The sequence below is a fragment of the Oryctolagus cuniculus genome, chromosome 7 (assembly GCF_964237555.1).
Source record: "Oryctolagus cuniculus chromosome 7, mOryCun1.1, whole genome shotgun sequence".
Classification (NCBI taxonomy): domain Eukaryota; kingdom Metazoa; phylum Chordata; class Mammalia; order Lagomorpha; family Leporidae; genus Oryctolagus; species Oryctolagus cuniculus.
Window position 1 is genome coordinate 42,146,996 of NC_091438.1, and position 21,053 is coordinate 42,168,048.

General features: G+C 54.4%; 1 protein-coding gene across 4 annotated transcripts; it reads right to left on the reverse strand.

Moving 5' to 3' along the window:
• Positions 1–664: 664 nt before the first annotated feature.
• Positions 665–7,268, reverse strand: HAPLN2 (hyaluronan and proteoglycan link protein 2). 4 transcript variants are annotated; one of them, XM_070077518.1, is made up of 8 exons: positions 7,116–7,268; positions 6,509–6,650; positions 2,866–2,999; positions 2,529–2,640; positions 1,969–2,322; positions 1,706–1,822; positions 1,427–1,609; positions 665–1,246 (listed from the first exon to the last, which is right to left on the reverse strand). In XM_070077518.1, the coding sequence occupies exons 4-8, from the start codon at positions 2,614–2,616 to the stop codon at positions 963–965; spliced, it is 1,026 nt and encodes a 341-aa protein (XP_069933619.1). In that variant the 5' UTR covers positions 2,617–2,640; positions 2,866–2,999; positions 6,509–6,650; positions 7,116–7,268; the 3' UTR covers positions 665–962. The 4 variants fall into 4 exon arrangements, with proteins under 4 accessions (XP_069933619.1, XP_069933617.1, XP_069933620.1 ...); XM_070077516.1 differs by lacking the exon at positions 2,866–2,999; XM_070077519.1 differs by lacking the exon at positions 2,866–2,999 and having other exon boundaries at positions 2,529–2,713.
• Positions 7,269–21,053: the final 13,785 nt, after the last annotated feature.

The window sequence follows — 21,053 nt, forward strand, 5'->3', positions numbered from 1 at the left end:
CCTCTTCTGATCCAGCTCCCTGTTAACGGCCTGGGAACGCAGTGGAAGATGGTGCAACTGCTTGGGTCCCTGTCACTCACGTGGGAGACCCAGATGGAGTTTCAGGCTCCTGGCATCGGCCTGGCCCAACCCTTGGTCACTGTGGCATTTGGGGAGTAAACCAGCAGGTGGAAGAACTCTCTCTCTCCCTCTTGTTCTGTAACTCTTTCAAGTAAATAAATAAATCCTTAAAAAAAAAAAATCACAGTCCCCCGGAAACGCTTCTAGTAGACCGGCAGCATACAAACACATTTGAAATCTGTGCGGGTCTAGCTTACACTCTGTGGAGCCCCGAGGGTAAGCCCGGGGGTGTGGCGCGCTCCGGGTAGAGTGGAACCTTCGAGTAAATTTAAGTGAGTGTGCGGCGCCCCCGCGTGGCGCCTGGCGCAACCGCAGCCTTGGGTTCCCCCGGGCGGGTCCCGGGCCAGGCCCTGCACCATGTCTCTCCTTTGGCTTATTTGTGCTGTCCCGTCGCAACACCGAGTCTTCCGCAGGCCCACCCCGTAGCAGCACCCCTGTGTTCTCAGGAGCACAGTCCACACCGTGGGTCCAGGAACAGACTCCTCACGCGCTCTCACATACCCCGACGCCTCGCAGCGCGTGCAGCTCCGCCCAACACAGAAGGTCCGCGAGTTATTTTATTGCTGTACACAGAGAGTCAGTTAATGCCCCCCGGGAGCCCCTCTCGCCGCGTCCCCTGCTGGGGGCTTGCGAACCGCGGCGCCTCTGCGATGCGCGGCCCCGAGGGTCGCACCCGTACCCCACCGCCAGGGGTGCCACCACTTCCCCTCCCGGATGCCCGGCCAGCGGGGGTCCGTGGCCCGCAGCCACGGCTGGGAGGGCAGGTCTGGAAGGGCCGCTTTTCAAAGGGCTTGTGGAGACCCCGGTGCGACCCCCGAGCTCCGAAGCGGGAGCCCCGGTTCCTACTTTTCGGCGTAGCAGTAGGTCCCGTAGGTCGCCTGCTGCGGTCTGGGGAAACCAAAGCTGCGCACCCCGGGGTCTGGGAGGCCCCCGCAGCGGGGCCGCGGCGCGGTGATGGGGAAGCGCACGCTGCCGTCCGCCAACCAGCCGCCGTCGCACTGGTCCAGCCCCGAGAACTTCCAGGCGGCGTAGAGGTGCCCGACCTTGGCCACCGCGGCCCCGCGACGCCGGCACGCCGCGTGCGCTTCAGACAGCGTCAGCCGCCCGGGCACGAAGAACACCTGGCCTGGGAAGCGGAGCGCATCACCTCGCGGCCGGCTGAGGCACTGGCTGGCGGGGTGCCTGCGGGGCGCGGAGAGGCGGGCAGTGCCGGGGGGCGACGCCCCGATCGCCCGCCCGCCCGCCGCGAGGCAGCTCCGCTTCCCGCTCCTCCAGACCTGCCCCAGGGCCCTGCCTCCGTCCTCACCCGCCAGCGCCGAGGTGAAGCAGAAGGCGTCGTAGCGGTCGCGCTTCCGGTCGCGGGGCCCGTAGCTGCGGATCCCGGGTCTGCCTCGACCGCCGCACGGGGCGCGCGCAGTGAGCACGGGGTAGCGCACGGAGCCCTCGAGCAGCCAGCCCGCGTTGCACCAGTCCAGACCCTCGGTCCAAGCTGGCGGGAGACGGGGGTCGGACAGGCGTCACAGCAGGAGCCGGGTCCCCGGCCCGTGTCCTCGTTGGGTCCCCTGGGGCAGCCCCGCCCGCTCACCCTGGTACAGCTGGGCGTAGGTGGCCAGGCGTCCGTCCTGCTCCTCGCACGCCTGCTTAGCCTCATAGTAATTGAACTGGTACCGGCCCCGGCTGGGTTGGTAGGGAAACACCACACCTGGGGAGGGGTGGCGGCAAGAGCTGGGAAGGGTCCCCACTGAGCTGGGAAGGGCAGGAGGGGGCCGGGAGGTGCCGGGGAGGAACCCTGGGGCACCCGCAGCAGGGCGCCCCAACCCTGGCTAGACACACGCGGCAGGGCCTCACCCTCCAGGCTCAGGGTCAGCGCCACGCTCTCGTCCTCGAGGCCGGTGATGAGCTCGCAGCGGTAGCGGCCCTCGTCCTCCAGGCGCACGCCCGCGATGACCAGGGAGGCGTCCAGCCGGTGCCCCCTCCGCATGGTGGCGCGGCCTCCCAGGGGCCCGTAGCCCCGCGCGTGCAGCCCGTTGGTGATGAGGATCACAGTCTCCCGGAGCTCTCCGGGTTCCACCTTGCTCCAGCGCACCTTGTAGCTGGGAGGCGAGGCGCCCAGGACGCAGGGCAGCGTGGCCGTGGCCCCACGACGAGAGTGAATGACCTCGTGGATGGGGGGCAGGAGGTAGTGGGGGCCGGGGTGGGGTGCTGAGCAGAGGGGGCCACAGTGGCAGGAACCCCCTGGACCTCACTGCCCCAAGTGCCCATCCCGTCTGTCCCCAGCTGCTTCCCCCAGCTGCCCCCAGCCCTGAGAAGTTCTCTTACAAGGACGCCTGCTCCCTGGGTGCCTCCAGCTGCCACCCTGTTCGCTCTCCCCACCCTGGTCCGCGTTCTGGGCTGGGCTGGGGTCTTACCTGGGTCCCCCAGAGCTCTGTGGGTGACTGCGAATGCCCAAGGGAGAAAGACGCGCCAGAGTGTGCGGAGGGTGAGCTGGCCTGGCATGGCAGGGAGTCAGCCGGGCACTGCCTACAGGGCACAAGGGTAGGCACCCCCTTATGACTGTGGGGAAGGGGTGGGACTCCTGGAGGGGACTGTCCCTCTGGAAGCCATGGGGGCAGAAAAAGAGTGACAAAAGGAAGATAACTGGGTGTGTGTGGGTAGGGGTGGGAGGAAGTAACGCCCCCTTCTCCCCACCCTGGGCCCCTGCCTCTCCCTCTCTCACTTGTCGCAAGTCAGCAGGTCCTGACTTACCATCTCTTCTTCCTGTCCCCTGTCATCACAAGGGCCACTTCCCAAGGATGCCAGCCCTCGTGCAGCCTCCCGAGGTGCTGCTCTCCAGCCCCAAGTCAGAGTCACTGGTGCTGGCCACGCGGCTCCCTGCTGCCCTGCGAGAAGTCCTGTCTCCCACCCAGCTCCGGGGCTGTCCGCCGCCCAGCCCCTCCCCTCCCTGCCCTCTGTGCCCTGCTCCAGACAGAGCTCCTGGCAATTTTTTAGAAAGTTTTAAAAAATATTTAATTTTTTATTTATTTGAAAGAGTTTCAGAGAATGAGAGACAGACAAAAAAAGAGAGGGAGAGGGGGAGGGGGAGAGAAAGAGAGAGAGAGAGAGAATCTTCCATCTGCTGGTTGACTACCCCAGATGGCCGCAGTGGCTGGCCAGGGCTGGGCCAGGCGGAAGCCAGGAGCCTGGAGCTGGACCTGCTATGCCACGTGCCGGCTACTCCTGGCAGTCTGTAAAACAGTTCGCACCCAGGCTCACTTCCTTTCACAGGCATCTGCTGGGGGAGCTCCTCTGAGAAAGCCCCCAGCCCCTGGTTTATGACACTGTAGTCACTGTAGTGCTCCGTGCTCCACTGTGCTGGGCTGGGGACTTTCTGTTAGAAGCACTTTTAGGGGCTGCTTGCGCCGGCGGCATCCCATATGGGTGCTGGTTTGAGTCCCAGCTGCTCCACTTCCGAACCTGCTAACATCCTAAGAACAATGAAAGATGGCCCAAGTGTTTCAGCCCCTGCTACCCATGTGGGAGACCTGGAAGAAGCTCCTGGCTCCTGGCTTCAGCCTGGCCCAGCCCCAGCCGTTGTGGCCATTTGGGGAGCGAACCAACAGATGAAAGACCTCTCTCTCTGTCTCTCTCTGTCTCTGTCTCTGTCTCTCTCTCTCTCTGTCTTTGTCTCTCTCTCTCCCCTCTCTGTATAACTTTCAAATACATAAATAAATATTTTTTTAAAAAAGTACTTTTTTAGCACCTATACTAACTTCGAATTTGAAATTAACACACATGCATGCATAGATGATGTCAATGAGACCTTCCAGAAGTTATAAAGTGTAAAATTAGGCAGTTAGAAAGAAGTTTCAAATGCAGTTCTATCAATAGGTACTGTATCTATATCCATTCTTCTACCTTGATGCTTTTTAATTGGACTGAGGACTCTGACCTGACTTTATTCTCTTTATTTTTAAAATTTTCATCTACTTCAAAGGCAGAGAGAGAGAGAAATCTTCCATTCCTTGGTTCATTCCCCAAATACCTATATAGCCAAGTCTGGGCCAGGCTGAAGCCCGGAGCCAGGAGCTTCTTCTGGGTCTCCCACGTGGGTGGCAGGGGCCCAAGCACTTGGACCCTTATCCGCTGCCTCCCAGGGTGGGCGTTAGCCAGAAGCTGGGTTGGAAGCAGAGTAACCGGAACCGGAACCAGGAACTGGGTTATGGATTCAGGCGTTGCAGGCAGCTGGTGAACCGCTGCACCACAACGCCCAGCCTTTCTTCATTTTTCTCCTGACTGTACTCATTTTCTAATTGCATGATTTTGAAGAAGTTACTTAACCTCTCTGTACTTCAGTGTCCTTGTCAGTAAGACGTGAGTGATCCTAGCACACTCCCCTCACTGAGACGTGAGGATTAGATGAATGCATATATGTAAAATGCTTAAAATAATGCCTGCTATGTAAGAGGTGCCCTGTCTTTATTGGCGGTGGCTTCAGTTCTCAGCAAAGTTTCTGGCACAGGGTGGGAGCTGAATAAATGTGTGCGCATTTTAATGAACGAGCTCCTATCAAAGACCAGGAAGAGGGGGAAAACATCATCGGAGCCAGAGAACTCAGCCCTGTTCTTCCTGCAAATGAGGGCCAAGTAGGATCCGCCGAAACCACGTCCCGGTGGTTAAAGTGGACGGATCTGGGTGGGGAGGGGAGCTAGAGATCCGCTTCTCCCTCCCCAGGGAACTGGCCACAGAGGCGCTCCCGGGCCAACCGTCTTGACAGCTTGCGAGAGACGTTTCCATCTGGCAGCCTTGCGCCACCGTGAGCCCTCCACATTCACCCCTGTGAGGCAGGGCCAAGAAAGCCCCCTCTTGCACGTGCCGACACAAAGGAGCACACAGCTGGGAAGACGAGGGGTCTGCTGGGACCGGAATCCAGGTCTGAGAGTGGGGCTCAAGCTTCTTCTTCTTCTTTTTCTTTTTTTTTTTTTAAAGATTTATTTATTTATTTGAAAGTCAGAGTTACACAGAGAGAAGAGAGGCAGAGAGAGAGAGAAAGGTCTTCCATCCACTGGTTACTCCCCAGTTGGCCACAATGGCCAGACCTGCGCTGATCTGAAGCCAGGAGCCAGGAGCTTCTTCCGGGTCTCCCATGTGGGTGCAGGGGCCCAAGGACCTGGGACATCCACTGCTGCTTTCCCAGGCCATAGCAGAGAGGTGGATCGGAAGAGGAGCAGCTGGGACTCGAACCAGTGCCCATATGGGATGCCAGCACTTCAGGCCAGGGCGTTAACCTACTGTGCCACAGCGCCGGCCCCAGGGGCTCAAGCTTCTAATCACCAGTCTATATGAAGCTCCCTTAACAAGCTCATGGAAAAATAGAATTAAGAGATGTTGATTTTAGTGCACCAAAAATGAAATCTATGCATCATTTTTTTAATTTTCATAATACATGTTTCCATGAATTCTCTGGAGACTCCTTATATCCTTGTGTTTCAAAACAGGTGCACACAGGCCGGTGCCACGGCTCACTAGTCCCTGGGCCCTGCACCCGCATGGGAGACTAGGAGAAGCACCTGGCTCCTGGCTTCGGATCAGCGCGGTGCGCCGGCCGCAGAGCGGCCATTAGGGGGTGAACCAACGGAAAAGGAAGACCTTTCTCTCTGTTTCTCTCTCTCTCACTGTCTACTCTGCCTGTCAAAAACAAAACAAAACAGGTGCACAAGGGCTGGTGTCGTGGAGCAGTGGGTGAAACCACTGCCTGCGATGCCAGCATCCCGTATATGTGCCGGTTCACATCCTTCTGATCCAGCTCTCTGCTAATGTGCCTAGGAAGGCAGCTGGAGAAGCTCCTGGCTTCAGCCTGGCCCAGCCCTGGTTGTTGTGGCCATTTGGGAAGTGAACCAGCAGATGGAAGACCTCTCTCTCTCTCTCTCTCTCTCTCTCTCTCTCTCTCTCTCTAAGTCTGCCTTTCAAATAAATAAAATAAATCTTAAAAAAAAAAAAAACCACACAAATGCACACCTATCATCTTCATGCCCCTTACAGAAAATGGCAGGAAAAAAAAAGTGGGTAAAGCCTCCACCTGCAGTTCCAGTGTCTCATATGGAGTTCAAGTACCGGCTGCTCCACTTGGAAGAACCTGCAGGCTCCTGACTTCAGATCAGCCCAGCTCTGGCCATTCTGGCCATTTGGGAAGTGAACCAATGGATGGAAGACACATTCTCTCTCTCTCTCTCTCTCTCTCTCTCTCTCTGCCTCTCTGTAACTCTGCCTTTCAAAAAATAAAAAAGTAAGTCTTTGAGAAAGGAAGGAAGGAAGGAAGGAAGGAAGGAAGGAAGGAAGGAAGGAAGGAAGGAAGGAAGGAAGGAAGGAAGAATAAAGAAAACAGCAGGTGGCTGGCAGCCCCACTGCCTACCTGCTAAAAGCCGGTCTCTTCAGCAGACGGGAAGCCAGGCTTAGCAGCCCCCTGCCCTGTTTGCTGCGGAGGAGGTCCCGGTGAAGGAATCGCTTTGGCTCCCACGCGGTCCGAGCGCCTTAAAGGCCAGGAACCTGAGCACCTGATCAACACGGTTGCTCCTTTTGCACCTTGGAGGAAAGCCTTCTTTCCTGTGCTCAAAGAAGACGCCAAGGTGCCCAGACCTGCCCCCCACCCATCAGTCCACTGGGCCAAGCGAAGTGACCAGTGTCCAGCCCTGTGACTGAAACAGTGGGGTTCACTGTGCTGGGGCCAAGGAAGAGGCTGGACTTAGGATGAAGGACTGGAGCTCAGGAAGGGAGTAACGGAGGCCACCCAGGGATGGCTGCCCCGTGTGCTCACGGCGGATTCTGACTGCTTCGGGGTCGGGGCAGGGTGGGGAGGGGGCTGAGTGGTGGGTATGAGCGCGCATGGAGATGGGAATGGACTCCAAATGTGGCTCCAAGAGCCACAGCTGGTCAGCTGCAGCTACGCCTCCTTTCGCACACAGCTGCACCTATGCAACACCCCCCCACCCCCACCCCCGCCACCTCCGGAGGATCCTTACCTCCGCCCCCTGCTGCCTGGGTGGGCATCGCCTTTGGGAAGAGGCTCTCGACCTGGAAACCAGACCTCCAGCTGCTCCAAGAAACCTGACCTTCGGCCCAGCCCTCCGGTCTGTCTGTCTGTCCTTTCCTTCTCTGTCCCCACCCCGTCGGAAGCACAATTTCCCATTGTCTCAATGTTTCCCCCTATTGTTGAATAACAGGGCCCCTTTCTTTATCCCGCGGGTAATGGCAACGAAATGTCAACAGCTGGGGATGTGGGATGCGGGACCGGCTGGCACATACCACCGGAAAAAGGGCCTGGGGAGGGAGGTGGGCTTGGGGTGGGCGCTGACATCCCCAAGGAGAAGGGAATGGGGTGAGGGGGGGACAGATGGTGGGAAGGTTGAAGTGGGGTCCCCATCCATACTCCAGACCACGGGATGCTGAAGAGATCCTGTCAGAGGCTGTGGCTGGGCTCCGTGGCAGGGAGAGGGAGTAGCCAGTGTTACAGGAGGACAAATGGAAATTAGGCGGCTAGGATTTTTGTGTTCCCAAGTAGGGACGGAGGACATTTAAGGATGGAGGGACCTTGAAAAGCTCTCCGAGAGAGAAGCCATCGTCTTTGTTTTCTATCTCCCCGCCTCCTCCATCAGCACGGAGGGCACCCTGCTTCCATTAGTCTCCAAGAGCAGAGGATTTTTCGCCTCTCAGGGTGGAGGTTTGCATTCTCTGAAGTCTGTCTTGAGAGGAACTTGTCTAAACTCCTGCTGGAGTTAAGTCTGTTCTTAAAAAGAGGCATAGTTCACACGCAAGGAAGTGCATAATTGCTAAAACATGTATTTATTTGAAAGGTAGTTAGAGAACAGGAGAGAGAGAGAGAGAGAGAGAGAGAGAGAGAGAGATTTTCCATCCACCACTTACTCCCAAGATGGCACGCGGGTGCAGGAGCCCAAGGACAGGAGCCATCTTCTGCTGCTTTCCCAGCAGCATTAGCGGGGAGCTGGATTGGAAGTAGAGCAGCAGAGACTCAAACTGGAGCTCAAATGGGTTGCCTGTGATACAAGCAGCGGCTTAGCAGTGCCACATGTCACCCCCCAGTCCCAGGTGGATCTTCAGGGTACAGTTCCATGAATCTTCACCCTTGTACACACAGTCTACACGGCAAAATCCCCCAGATGGCCTGGGCACCTGCACCCATGTGGGAGACCTGGAGGAAGCTCCTGGCTCTTGACTTCGACCTGACCCAGCTCTGACCATTGGGGCCATTTGGGGAGTGAATCAGCAGATGGAAGGCCTCTCTCTCTCTCTCTCTCTCTCTCTCTCTCTGCCTCTCCTTCTCTGTAACTCTGACTTCAAAATAAATAAATAAATCTTAAAAAAAAAAATCTCCCAGATGAAGACGTGGCACATGGCCAACAGCGCGGAGCAAGCCCAGTTCTCTCCCACTCACTGGGGGGAGGGGGGACACATCCAGCCCTGTACATGGTCGTTTAGAAACAGCTTGAAGTCGCCTGGAGGCCATTCCTCCCTGCTGAGCAGCCCCACGCCGGCTGCCCCGCGTTATTAGAACCAGGTGCTTTCAGAACCAGAGGGGACCTCAGGACACTGAGGCCCCTCATTCACCCCACCATAAGGAAGGGGATCTGTCCAAGATGTCACACGACAGAGCTGTCTAGTCAAGCCTAGAACATTCTTTTTTTTTTTTTTTTAAGATTTATTTATTCACTTGAAAGTCAGAATTACATAGGGGCAGAGGCAGAGAGAGAGAGAGAGACAGAAAGAGAGAGAGAGAGAGAGAGAGAGAGAGAGAGAGAGAGAGAGGTCTTCCATCTGCTGGCTCACTCCCCAAATGGCCACAACAGCCAGAGCTGGACTGATCTGAAGCCGGGACCAAGGAGCTTCTTCCGGGTCTCCCACGTGGGTGCAGGGGCCCAAGCACTTGGGCCGTCTTCCACTGCTTTCCCAGGCCATAGCAGAGAGCTGGATAGAAGTAGAGCAGCCAGAACTTGAACTGGCGCCCATATGGGATGCCGGCACTGCAGCTGGCAGCTTTACCCGCTATGCCACAGCGCTGGCCCCTAGAACATTCTGAATGTTCCTACTAATCCCTCCCCTGCTCCTGTTCTTGACGCTCCAGGTCAGGTATGCTCCAGTCTGTATTTGGGCCATACCTAACACTAGTAGGGAGCGCTCTTACCCTGTCTACTCCACTCCTGTTTCTAAGCCCTTCCTTTCCCTGCCCCCCACCATCCCCCCGGGACTGTCTCTTATGAGAGAAGACAAATAGCCCCTGTCTCCTCGGACAGGACACCCTGGCCCAGCACATCTCATTGGCTTCCTCCCAATTCAAACAAACAGCCTCCGGGCAGAGGGAGGGCTGCTCGAAGCGGCTGCCTCTGCTTCCAGGCTCCCCACATCACTTCTGAGCAGCGGCTTGGAAGGCTGTGGTGGGCGCTTCCTGAGCTGCTGGGCCCTGCAGGGGGAGGCTGGTACTGTGTGACAGGCGCAGACAGAGCCCTATACACAGAGCCTAGCTGTGCTTGCTTTGCTCAAGGTCACTGTCACTTTCATTCTCAGCTTTCCCCAGGACGCCATGAAATGAGACAGGGGGAGATTGCTCATGCTTGAGTTGGTGTGTTTTCCCTGACTTGGCATCTTTTTTTGTTTCTAAATATTTTATTTTATTTTATTTTATTTGAGAGGCAGAGCTACAGAGAGAGGGAGAGACAGAGAGAAAGGTCTTCCATTTGCTGGTTCACACTCCAAATGGCTGCAATATCCAGAGTTGGGCCGACCTGAAGCCAGCAGCCAGGAGCTTCTTTCAGGTCTCCTGCATGGGTGCAGGGGCCCAAGCACTTGGGCCATCTTCTGCTGCTTTCCCAGGCCAGAGCAGAGATCTGGATCGGAAGTGGAGCAGCCGGAACATGAACTGGCACCCACATGGGATGCCGGCGCTGCAGGAGGAGGCTTAGCCTACTGTGCCACAGCGCCGGGCCCTGACCTGGCATCCTCTGAGGAGAGACCTTGCTGCTGCCACTGCTGCCCACTGCCCAGGTGACATGTGACAATCTCAGACAAGTACGGACCTCTATCTGCAACAGGCAGGGCCAGCCTCCGCCCCCCAGGCAGGGCCTGCTGGCCAATTCTCTGGACCTCTGCAGACAGTAAGCATGATCCCAGTCTACCACTGGGATTGTTGCATGAATGGTGGGAAGAGCTGGCTCAACAACACTTCCGGGAGGGCTGTACGGAGCAGCTAAGTGTGATGGACAGGGCCTCTCCTCCTTCCAACCAAGTTCACGTTCAGCTACTTCCCGTCCCACCGCTGCCTCAGGCTGCAGCGTTCTCAGCTCCACAGCTTCGTGCTCCCTCCTCCCTGGGACTCCCCAGGTATCTCTCTCCCTTGGTATAGTCTCAGGGCTCTGGTGTGGCTGGACCCTGGCTGTACAATGGGATGGTGTGTGGGCTGAGCCTGGGGCTACAAGCCTGGAGAGGCGTGGTTTCTGCTCAGGAGGCCTCGCAGGACCTCAACCACCTCTGCACCTTGCACTGAGTCAGGGATGGGAAGAAGGGGGAGGCAGGGTCCATGCCCTGGGGACTGGGAGTGCTGCCATCTAGAGGGAGCCTGTGGACTAGCAGGAGCACGGGATCACCAGCACCAATCCTGTTCCAGCCAGAGGCTAACTGCCTAAGGGATTCTATACCGCTTTCCTGGAGCGCCACTGTCTTTGTGAAACCAGCGCCATACTCATGGGGCTGGCAGGTGAGAAGGTAATGGAACAGCATCCTGCAGAGTGAAAAGCATGCCGTGAATTAGGGTCACTGCTCAGTGGCTCAAGTCAGGACAAAGTCAGAGAGGAGAGCAAGGCAGGAAGGACATGAGGCCCTTTCAAACCCCCCCCCCCCATAGTAGTCACACCCTAAGAACAGCAAGGCCTCTGGGGGCTGGGGTCTCCTTCTAGACAGAGAAGGTCACTCCCTGAGTGTCTGAGAATGCGATAGGGAAGTGGAGGTGGGCAAAGGCGAGAGATGCATGAGGGGGTTGGCGTGGTACAGGGAGTTGGCTGCGCCTATGATTCCAGCAGCCCGTATCAGAGGGCTGGTTCAGACCCCTGCTGCTCTGCTTCTGCTCTGGTCTCCTGCTGGTGCACCTTGGAGAGCAGCAGCGGGTGGCCCAAATATTTGGACTTTGCCACCCATGTGGGAGGCCAGGATGGCATTCCAGGCTCCTGGCTTTGGCAGGGATCTTCCCTGGCCATTGGGGCCATTTGGGGAGTGGACTGGTGGATGGACTATTCTCTCTCTCTCTCTCTCTCAGCTAGCACTGTGGTATAGTGGGTAAAGCCATCACCTGCAGTACTGGCATCCCATATAGGCACCGGTTCTAGTCCTGGCTGCTCCACTTCTGATCCAGCTCTCTGCTATGGCCTGGGAAAGCAGTGGAAGATGGCCCAAGTCCTTAGGCCCCTGATCCTGTGTGGGAGACCTGGAAGAAGCTCCTGGCTTCGGATCTGCTCAGCTCTGGCTGTTGTAGCCATTTGGGGAGTGAACCAGCAGATGGAAGACCTCTCTCTCTCTCTCCCCCTCTCCCTCTCTCTCTTTCTTTCTAACTCTCTGTAACTCTGCCTTTTAAATAAATAAATAAATCTCTTTTTTAACAGGCAGAGTTAGACAGTGAGAGAGAGAGAGAGACAGAGACAGAGAGAAAGATCTTCCTTTTCTGTTGGTTCACCCCTCAAGTGGCCGCCACAGCCGGCGCGCTTCGGCCAGCACTGCACCCATCCGAAGCCAGGAGCCAAGTGCTTCCTCTTGGTCTCCCATGCGGGTGCAGGGCCCAAATACTTGGGCCATCCTCCACTGCCTTCCTGGGCCACAGCAGACAGCTGGACTAGAAGAGGAGCAACCGGGACAGAATCGGTGCCCCAACCGGGACTAGAACCCGGGGTGCCGGCACCACAGGTGGAGGATTAGCCTCGTGAGCCGCAGCGCCGGCCATAAATAAATAAATCTTAACAACAACAAAAAAGCTATCTCTCAGTCTTTCAAATAAATAAATAAATATGGGGGGGGGCGGGAAATTAAAGAGGCCTGCAGAGGCCTGTTTCCTCATCTGCACACAAAACTGCCGCTCAGTTTAAACTGGCTTCTGAAGGGCCCCGTGTACAGAGGACTGGGGGAGGGGCGGAAGCAAAGGGCCTCGTGGGAGCCCTGATTTTCTGCGGGGCTGCGTCGCCGTGCAGGACGATCCCTGTCCTGCCTGCCTGCTGCAGAGTAAAAGGGTGCGCAGTGCAGCCGGCGGCGGCAGACAGACGCGGAGAGACGCTGCGTCAGGGTTACTAAGACGCACCAATCAGATTCGCGTATTAGGATGCTGCTCTCTGTCACTCTGTGGGCCACACTCAAGCACTGCTAGACTCACGGGGAGCGTTCACCTGCATCTTTCCTCAGTCAGTCCTGCAAATACCTTGAGACCCGACGCCTCTTTTCATCAGCCGATCTCACTTTTCTCAGGCTGCAGAGATTTCTGTGTGTGTGTGTGTGTGTGTGTGTGGATATGTGTGTGGGTGTGTATGTGGGTGTGGGGGGGTGTGGGCGTGCGTGTGTGTGTGTTGGTGTGTGTGTGTGTGAGCCTCTCTCTCTCTCTCTCTAGCTCTGCCTTTCAAACAAATAAATAAATCTTTTAAAAATAACTAAATATTTTTTTGACAGGCAGAGTGGACAGTGAGAAAGAGAGAGACAGAGAGAAAGGTCTTCCTTTTGCTGTTGGTTCACCCTCCAATGGCCGCCGCAGCTGGCGCGCTGCAGCCAGCGCATTGCGCTGATCCGAAGCCAGGAGCCAGGTGCTTCTCCTGGTCTCCCATGGGGTGCAGGGCCCAAGCACTTGGGCCGTCCTCCACTGCACTCCCTGACCACAGCAGAGAGCTGGCCTGGAAGAGGGGCAACAGGGACAGAATCCGGCGCCCCGACCGGGACTAGAACCCGGTGTGCCGGTGCCGCAAGGCGGAGGATTAGCCTAGTGAGCCACGGCGCCGGCTAACTAAATATTTTTAAAAAGAATAATTCTGGGGCTGGCACTGTGGCATAGCAGGTAAAGCTGCCGCCTGTGGTGCCAGCATCCTATATGGACAGCAGTTCGAGATCCTGATGCTCCGCTTCAGATCCAGCTCCCTGCTAATGCATCTGGGAAAGCAGCAGAAGATGGTCCAACTCCTTGGTCCCCGGAACCCATGTGGGAGACCCAGAAGAAGCTCCTAGCTTCAGTCTGGCCCAGCCCTGGCTGTTTCGGCCATCTGGGGAGTGAACCAGCAGATGGGAGACTCTCTCTCTCTCTCTCTCTCTCTCTCTGCCTCTCCTTCTCTCCCTCCCTGTAACTCTGAGTTTCAAATAATCAAATATTTTTATTAAAAAAGGAATAATTTCCTTCAAACAAGGGAAAAGGTAACAGGAGAGTGGCCAGGTTTTTTTTCTTTGTTTTCTTGGCATTTGGCTACAGCATTCTCCAGTCAGCTTGGTTGACACTTGTGTCTGAGTTGCCTGGGGCATGATGCTTTGCTGGGGCAGGAAGTGTGATAAACCAGCCACACCTGTATGGTTAGAGGTTCACCTGCAGAGGGTGAGGAAATGATAGGGTTTTATTACCGTGGGAAGTTAACCACAAAGGTGCTTTGGCTTTATAGTCTAGAAAGTTGGCCAGTCTTACGTCGTGAGCCATGTGATGTCGGCGAGCCTTTTCTTGCGGACTACATGAACCCCTGCTTCCCGCTGGCTCCTGGGAGCGGCTCTCTCTTCTGAGTTCCCTCATAAGAAGTTCCCTAAATCAAACTCCGATGTGAGTTAACAAGGAACTCCCCTCTAAGGAAGGCAACACACTAGCACCCGTTGCTTCTCCCTTCCAGCAGCTCCACTGGGGGAATAAAACACTGTGTAATTCCCGCAGAGGCCAAACCCGCTCCACGGAGGACCGTTTTGCAGCTCCGGCCCGCTGCAGCCTGGGCACCCGGAGGCAGTGGGCTTTCTCGCCAGGACTCCGCTACAGCGCCCTCTGGCGGTCAAGGACACCCAGGCTGGTCGCGCCCGCCTCTTCCGGGCTCAGTCCGGTTAACGTTAGCACGGAAGCTGGAGGCACCGACCTTTGTGCTTCTCCTTAACCGAGGCAAGAAGCCAGTCAACGGCTTTTCCCTGTGGTGTGTGCTGCGCACTCAGAAAATGTCTAGGGGACAAATAAGTAAAATAGAAGTCTCCCAATTTCTTCAAGCTTAACAAACGGTATGGCGTAGTGGTTAAGCTCCACCGGCTCCGGGATCTCAGTGTCTGGGCATACATCTCGGTCCTGCTACCCACGAGCTGCATAACACTCGGCAACCTACCTACCTCCTTTGCTTGATCGTTCTCATCTGAAGACGAGGGCAACACCAACAATGACAGCGACATCAGCAATCAGAACAGGAGCAGGTGTTCCCCAAGCACCTGCATCCCACCGCTAGGGTTAGAGTCCTGGCTCCTGACTCCAGCTTCCTGCTGATGCGGACCCTAGAGAGCAGCAGATGCTTAACGATTAAATGATAGTGGCTGGTGCTGTGACACAGCGGGTAAAGCCGCTGGCTGCAGTGCTGGCATCCCATATGGGCGCCAGTTCGAGTCCTGGCTGCTCCACTTCTGATCCAGCTCTCTGCTTATGGCCTGGGAAGGCAGTGGAAGATGGCCCAAGTGCTTGGGACCCTGCACCCACCTGGGAGACCTGGAAGAAGCTCTTGGCTTCGGATCGGCACAGCTCTGGCTGTCGCAGCTATTTGGAGAATGAACCAGCAGGTGGAAGACCTTTCTCTCTGTCTCTGTCTCTCTGTGTCTGTAACTCTGCCTCTCAAATTTAAAAAAAAGAGAGAGAGAGAAATCTTTAAACAAAATAAAGCCATAAAAATGCCAGGATAACATAGAATAGTATTTTATTTGAGAGGCAGAGAGAGAGAGAAAGAGAGAGAGAGAGAGAGAGAGAGAGAGAGAGAGTTCTCATCCAAAGGTTCATTCCCCAAAGGCCTGCAACAGCTGGGGCTGGGCAGAAGCTGACGCCAAGAGCTGGAAACTCCATCCAGATCTCCCACATGGGTGGACAGGTCCCAGTTCCTTAAGCCATCATCCCTGCTTCCCAGGGTGCACATTAGCAGAGAGCTGAGTCAGGAGCCAGAGGCAGATACAGAACCCTGGGGGCTTTGATGTGGGCACTGAATGCCAGCCCAAATGCCCACCCCAAGATATTACCTTTTTTAAAATATTTACTTTATTTGAAAGGTAGAGTTACAAAGTGGTGGTGGGGATCTTCCATCTGCTGGTTCACACCCCAAATGGTGGCAACAGTCAGGGCTGGGCCAGGCTGAAATCAGGAGCCAGGAGCATCTTTCTGGTCTCCTATATTGGTGCAGGGACCCAAGCACTTGGACCATCATCCATGCTTTCCCAGGCGCATTAGCAGGGGGCTGGATTGGAAGTGGAGCAGCCGGGACTCGAACCCATGCCCGTATAGGATGCTGACCTTGTAGATGGCAACTTAACCCATTATGCCACAGCACCAATCCCAACCAAGAATATTGTCTTAAATCAGAAGGCTTTTATTGCTTTTATGTTCACAACGATACAATCGTACACTCAGTTGTAGAATATTTAACAAACATAAAAACATTTAAAAGAAAACTCCCTTAATCCTAACACACAGAGAAAACACCTTTCAATAATTTTTTGTCTCCCCTCCAGGTCTTACAAGGCATTTGTGGGATTTGTATATTATGTGTATGAAGTTTTTAGTTATAATTTTTTAAAGATTTATTTATTTGAAGGTCACTGCCCAGATGGCCACAAAAGCCAGAACTTGGCCAGGCTGAAGCCAGGAACTTGGAGCTTCTTCTGGGTCTCCTACATGGGTGCAGAGGCTCAGGCACTTGGGTCATCCTCCGCTGCTTTCCCAGGCCATTTGCAGAGAGCTGGATCAGAAGTGGAGCAGCCAGGACTCGAACCAGTGTCCACATGGGATGCTAGCTTCTTTGGCTTTACCCACTGTGCCAGCACCAGTTCAGAGTAATTTAAATGGCAACGTGCAATACGGCGGGAGGCCAGCAGGTGGGCGAGAGAGCGGCCCCGCCTGCACCATGGGTCCCTGCAGGGTTTGGGGTGCCACCTCCCCTCGCGTCCTGGGCGCCCACGCTGGGGGGCGCGGACGTCTACAGCAGAGGAGGCTCACAGACGGAGAGGCTGGAGCCCAGCCCTCAAAACCCCGGCGACGGCCTTCAGCTTCAAGCCCTCTTCAGACCCCTGCTTTCCCCCGGCTTCGCTCAGCTCAGGAGGGAGCGAGGTATTCTTCCCGCAGTGCCAGGAGCCAGGACGGGGACCCCTTGGTGTTCCTGTGGCCCCCGGGCTCCCCTTCCCACCTCCGCCCCCACAGGTGTTGGGGTCTTTCCACCGGCCCCCCTCAGAAACTTTCCCACAGCACTTTTACCGATGTCTCTGGATACTGCTCGCATTAAAAATAATAATAATAATACAGTAAAGACACCACCACCACCCGCCGTAGTGCTGGCATCCTGTATGGGCACTGGTTCTAGTCTCGGCTGCTCCACTTCCAACCCAGCTCTCTGCTATGGCCTGGGATAGCAATAGAAGATGGCCCAAGTGCTTGGACCTTGCACCCGCCTAGGAGACCGGGAAGAAGTGCCTGGCTCCTGGCTTCGGATCAGCGCAGTTCCAGCCGTTGTGGCCATTTGGAGAGTGAACCAATGGAAAGAAGACCTTTCTCTCTGTCTCTCCTTCTCACTGTAACTCTACCTCTTAAATAAAACAAATAAAAATCCTTTAAAAAAGAAAATGGCTTACTGTAAGATCTGAAAATGACATTTTTAACCGTACACCACTGGACTGTAATGTTTAAGCCATTAGGAACTCAAATGGTGTAGGACACCCAGAGGAACCTGCCAAATCCCAGTGGGAAATTATCAGCGTCTAAGAAACGTCTGATGAGACACACACCGGTTTTTTCTCAACAGAATGAAAAGTAAATGCATTAGGCAAACCTTGCCAGTGTTTGTTCTTTGAGTTTCTTTTTTTTTTTTTTTTTTTTTTTTTTTTTTTTTTTGTGAGAGAGTGAGAGAGAAAGGTCTTCCTTTTTCTGTTGGTTCACCCCCTAGGATGGCCAAGCACTTGGGCCATCCTCCACTGCACTCCTTGGCCACAGCAGAGAGCTGGACTGGAAGAGGAGCAACCGGGACAGAATTCAGCGCCCCAATGTTCTTTGGGTTTCAAAACTCCACATTATAGTTGCAGCCACAGATATTTTTCTTCCCTGAGTTTCAGATTTCACTGACAGAAAACAAATTAACTGAGAAGAGGTGAAAGAAGAGGAATGGCATAGTTTATGAACCACAGGAATTTGCTGGCATCAATTTAAACCCAGTGTAGACAAAGAATCCAAAGCCTTTCGTTTTAGGGTTTCTTTCTCTCCAGAAATCTGGGGCGCAGCATCAGGGGATAGTAATCAGGGCCGGTGTTTCGGCGCAGCAGGTGAGCTGCTGCCTGTGACCCTGGCATCCCATACAAGTGTGGGGAATAAGTGCACCTGAGACCACCGGCTCACTGAGGGAAGACTCGAACACATGAAGGCGGCAGGAAGCGAGACTTCACTCATGGCCTTGAAGGGGTGTCTGGTGCAGGCACCCGAGAGGAGCTAAGCACCCTTTTATCTTCTAGTGCGCAGGTCCCGCCCCTAGTTCCTCACTGGCTATGTACTTTGGGAGTCACATCTTCCCAAATGTTGCCCAAGACAGGGCAGGTGTTTGGGTGCCCGGACTATTGCTGGACAAACAGGAGGGGCAGGGGATTGGCTGGGACTGTGACAGAGGCCTCCTATGGGAGGCCTTGTTGTCTTATTACAGTCCTACTTTGTCTTAAAAGTAAAGTGCAGCTGGAAGTCTATGTTATGGCTGACTGTGGCTGGTCATGCCCTTTGAAAATAAGCTGTAAAATGAGGCCAGCCCTGTGGTGCATGTAGGTTAATCCTCCACCTGCATCCCATGTGGACGCCAGTTCTAGTCCCAGCTGTGCACTTCCCATCCAGCTCTCTGCTAAGGCCTGGCAAGCAGTAGAAGATGGCCCAGGCCCTTGAGCCCCTGCATCTATGTGGGAGACCAGGAAGAAGCTCCTGACTCCTGGCTCCAGATCAGCCCAGCTCTGGCATTTGCGGCCATTTGGGGAGTGAACCAGCAGGTGGAAGACCTTTCTCTCTGTCTCTTCCTCTCACTGTCTGTAACTCTACCTCTCAAATAAATAAAATATTTAAATTTTTTAAAAAGAAAATAAGCTATAAAGCATTTTCTTTTTTTTTTCTTTTTTTCTTTTTTATTTTTTGACAGGCAGAGTGGACAGTGAGAGAGAGAGAGACAGAGAGAAAGGTATAAAGCATTTTCTTATATGAGCAATCTGGATGGAGCTCCAGGCTCCTGGTTTTGGCCTGGTTCAGCTCTGGCTGTTGTCCTGTTTGGGGAGTGAATCAGCGGATGGAAGATCTCTCTCTCTCTCTCTCTCTCTCTCTCTCTCTCTCTTCTCTCTCTCTCTCTCTCTCTCTCTCTTTCTCTCTCTCTCTCACTCTGTAACTACTTTTCAAATACATAAAATATTTTTTTATTTGAAAAGCAGAGACAGAGATGGAGAGATAGAGAGAGAGAGTTCTTCCATCCACTGGTTCACTCCCCTAATGCCAGTGACAGCCAACACTAGGTCAGGCCGAAGTTAGGAGCCTGGGACTCAATTTGGGTCTCTCCTGTGGTGGCAAGGACCCAAGTGCATAAGCCATCACTGCTGTCTCCCAGAGTGCAAATTAGCAGGAAACTGGAATCAGGAAGGGGCCAAGGACTTGAATCCAGGCACTGTGATATACCTGCAGGTGTCCCAAGTGATGTCTTAGTGTTTTTGTTGTTGTTTTTGGAGAGAGAGAGATCCTCCATCCACTGCTTCACTTCCCAGATGGCAGCAATGGCCAGAGTTGTGCCATGCCAAAGCCAGGAGCCCGAAGCTTCTTCCAGGTTTTCCACGTGAGCGCAGGGGCCCAAGCTCTTGGGCCATCCTCCGTTGCTTTCCCAGGCACATTAGCAGGGAGCTGGATTGGAAGTGGAGCAGCCAGGACTGGAACAAGCTCCCACAAGGAATACCAACATCACAGGCAGCAGCTCAACCTACTAGACTACAATGCCAGTCCCCCAAGTGATGTCTTAACCACTGAGCCAAATGCTTCCCCCAGGAAAAGTAATTTTTTAAATATTTATTTTGTATTTATTTGAAAGATAGAGTTAGAGAGATAGAAGCAGAGCGAGAGCGAGCAAGAGAGAGAGAGAGAGGTCTTCCATCCACTGGTTCACTCCCCAATTGGCCTCAACGGCTGGAGCTGAGCCGATCTGAAGCCAGGAGCCAGGAGCTTCTTCTGGGGCTCCCATGTTTTTGCAGGGGCCCAAGGACTTGGGCCATTTTCCACTGCTTTCCCAGGCCATAGCAGAGAGCTGGATCAGAAGTGGAGCAGCCAGGACTTGAACTGGTGCCCATATGGGATGCCGGCGCTGGAGGCTGTGGCTTTAACTCACTGTGCCACAGCGCCGGCTCCCATGCAGTTGTTTTATAATATGCAGTTACCATGGATCTTTTGAAGATTGCTTACATTTTATATTACATATAATATTAGATATAAGATCACACACACACATCTAACATAGACAGATGGGAGAATGGTGGAAATCAAAGACCTCTCTGTAGAATTTTCTCAGTGGTCTCTGAGACACTACCATAAAGCTCCAGTCTGTTAAAATGAATGAAATGGCCGGTGCCGTGGCTCACTAGGCTAATCCTCCACCTGTGGCACTAGCACACCGGGTTCTAGTCCCAGTGGGGGAGCCGCATTCTGTCCCGGTTGCCCCTCTTCCAGGCCAGCTCTCTGCTGTGGCCCCCGAGTGCAGTGGAGGATGGCCCAAGTGCTTGGGCCCTGCACCTGCATGGGAGACCAGGAGAAGCACCTGGCTCCTGGCTTCGGATCATCGTGGTGCGCCGGCCACAGCGTGAAACAATGGGTGAAACAATGGCAAAAAGGAAGACCTTTCTCTCTGTCTCTCTGTCTGTCTCTCTGTCTCTCTCTATCCACTCTGCCTGTCCAAAAAAAAAAGAATGAAATTTCCCAGTATTCTGTGACCACGAGAAGTGATCCATCTAAGACCACACAATCAGCGGGGAGTGGGACAGCCTCAGCCTAGCTCCTGCACAGGGCTCTCCTGTTGAACACAGTCTCTGAAGAACGCCTTGGAGGCTCCCCGTCCCTTCCGCAAGCATTTGAAATCCCAGCAACAAACATCCATTGGTGGCGTATTTTAAAGTCACATTAACTTGATGGGAAAAAAATGTGTGTGAATGAAGGCGTTTGTTCCAAGCACCTGTGACAAAGCCGCACTGTGAAATTGGTGATTTTTCTGTTTGTAAGTTTCCAGGAGATGCTAAGTACTGAAATATTGCTATGGGGGAGATACGGGGCGATGATGAGGGATAATTTTTTCAGATTTTTTAAAAAACATAGTATGAATTTGTTTACAGAAACTTGTTACAAAACAGACTATTCTCTCCTTTAAATATCCAAGGTAATTTAAGATTTACTTATTTGAGGGGCCAGTGCTGTGGCGTAGAGGGTAAAGCCACTGCCTGCAGTGCCAGCGTCCCAGAGGGGCACTGATTCGAGTCCTGGCTGCTCCATTTCTGATCCAGCTCTCTGCTATGGCCTGGGAAAGCAGTAGATGATGGCCTAAGTCCTTGGGCCCCTGCACCCGTCTGGGAGACCTGGAGGAAGCTCCTGGCACCTGGCTTCTGATCGGCGCAGCTCCGGCTGTTGTGGCCATCTGGGGAGTGGACCAGCAGATGGAAGACCTCTCTCTCTCTCTCTGCCTCTCTGT

Bases quoted from the DNA above. Each gene is read 5' to 3' on its own strand.
- HAPLN2 (XM_070077516.1), bottom strand. From the start codon at position 2,616: ATGCCAGGCCAGCTCACCCTCCGCACACTCTGGCGCGTCTTTCTCCCT. The intron at 2,323-2,528 runs GTAAGACCCCAG...CCCTCTGCTCAG, and splicing joins CAGAGCTCTGGGGGACCCAG to CACCCCACCCCGGCCCCCAC. The intron at 1,610-1,705 runs GTGAGCGGGCGG...GTCTCCCGCCAG, and splicing joins CTACGCCCAGCTGTACCAGG to CTTGGACCGAGGGTCTGGAC.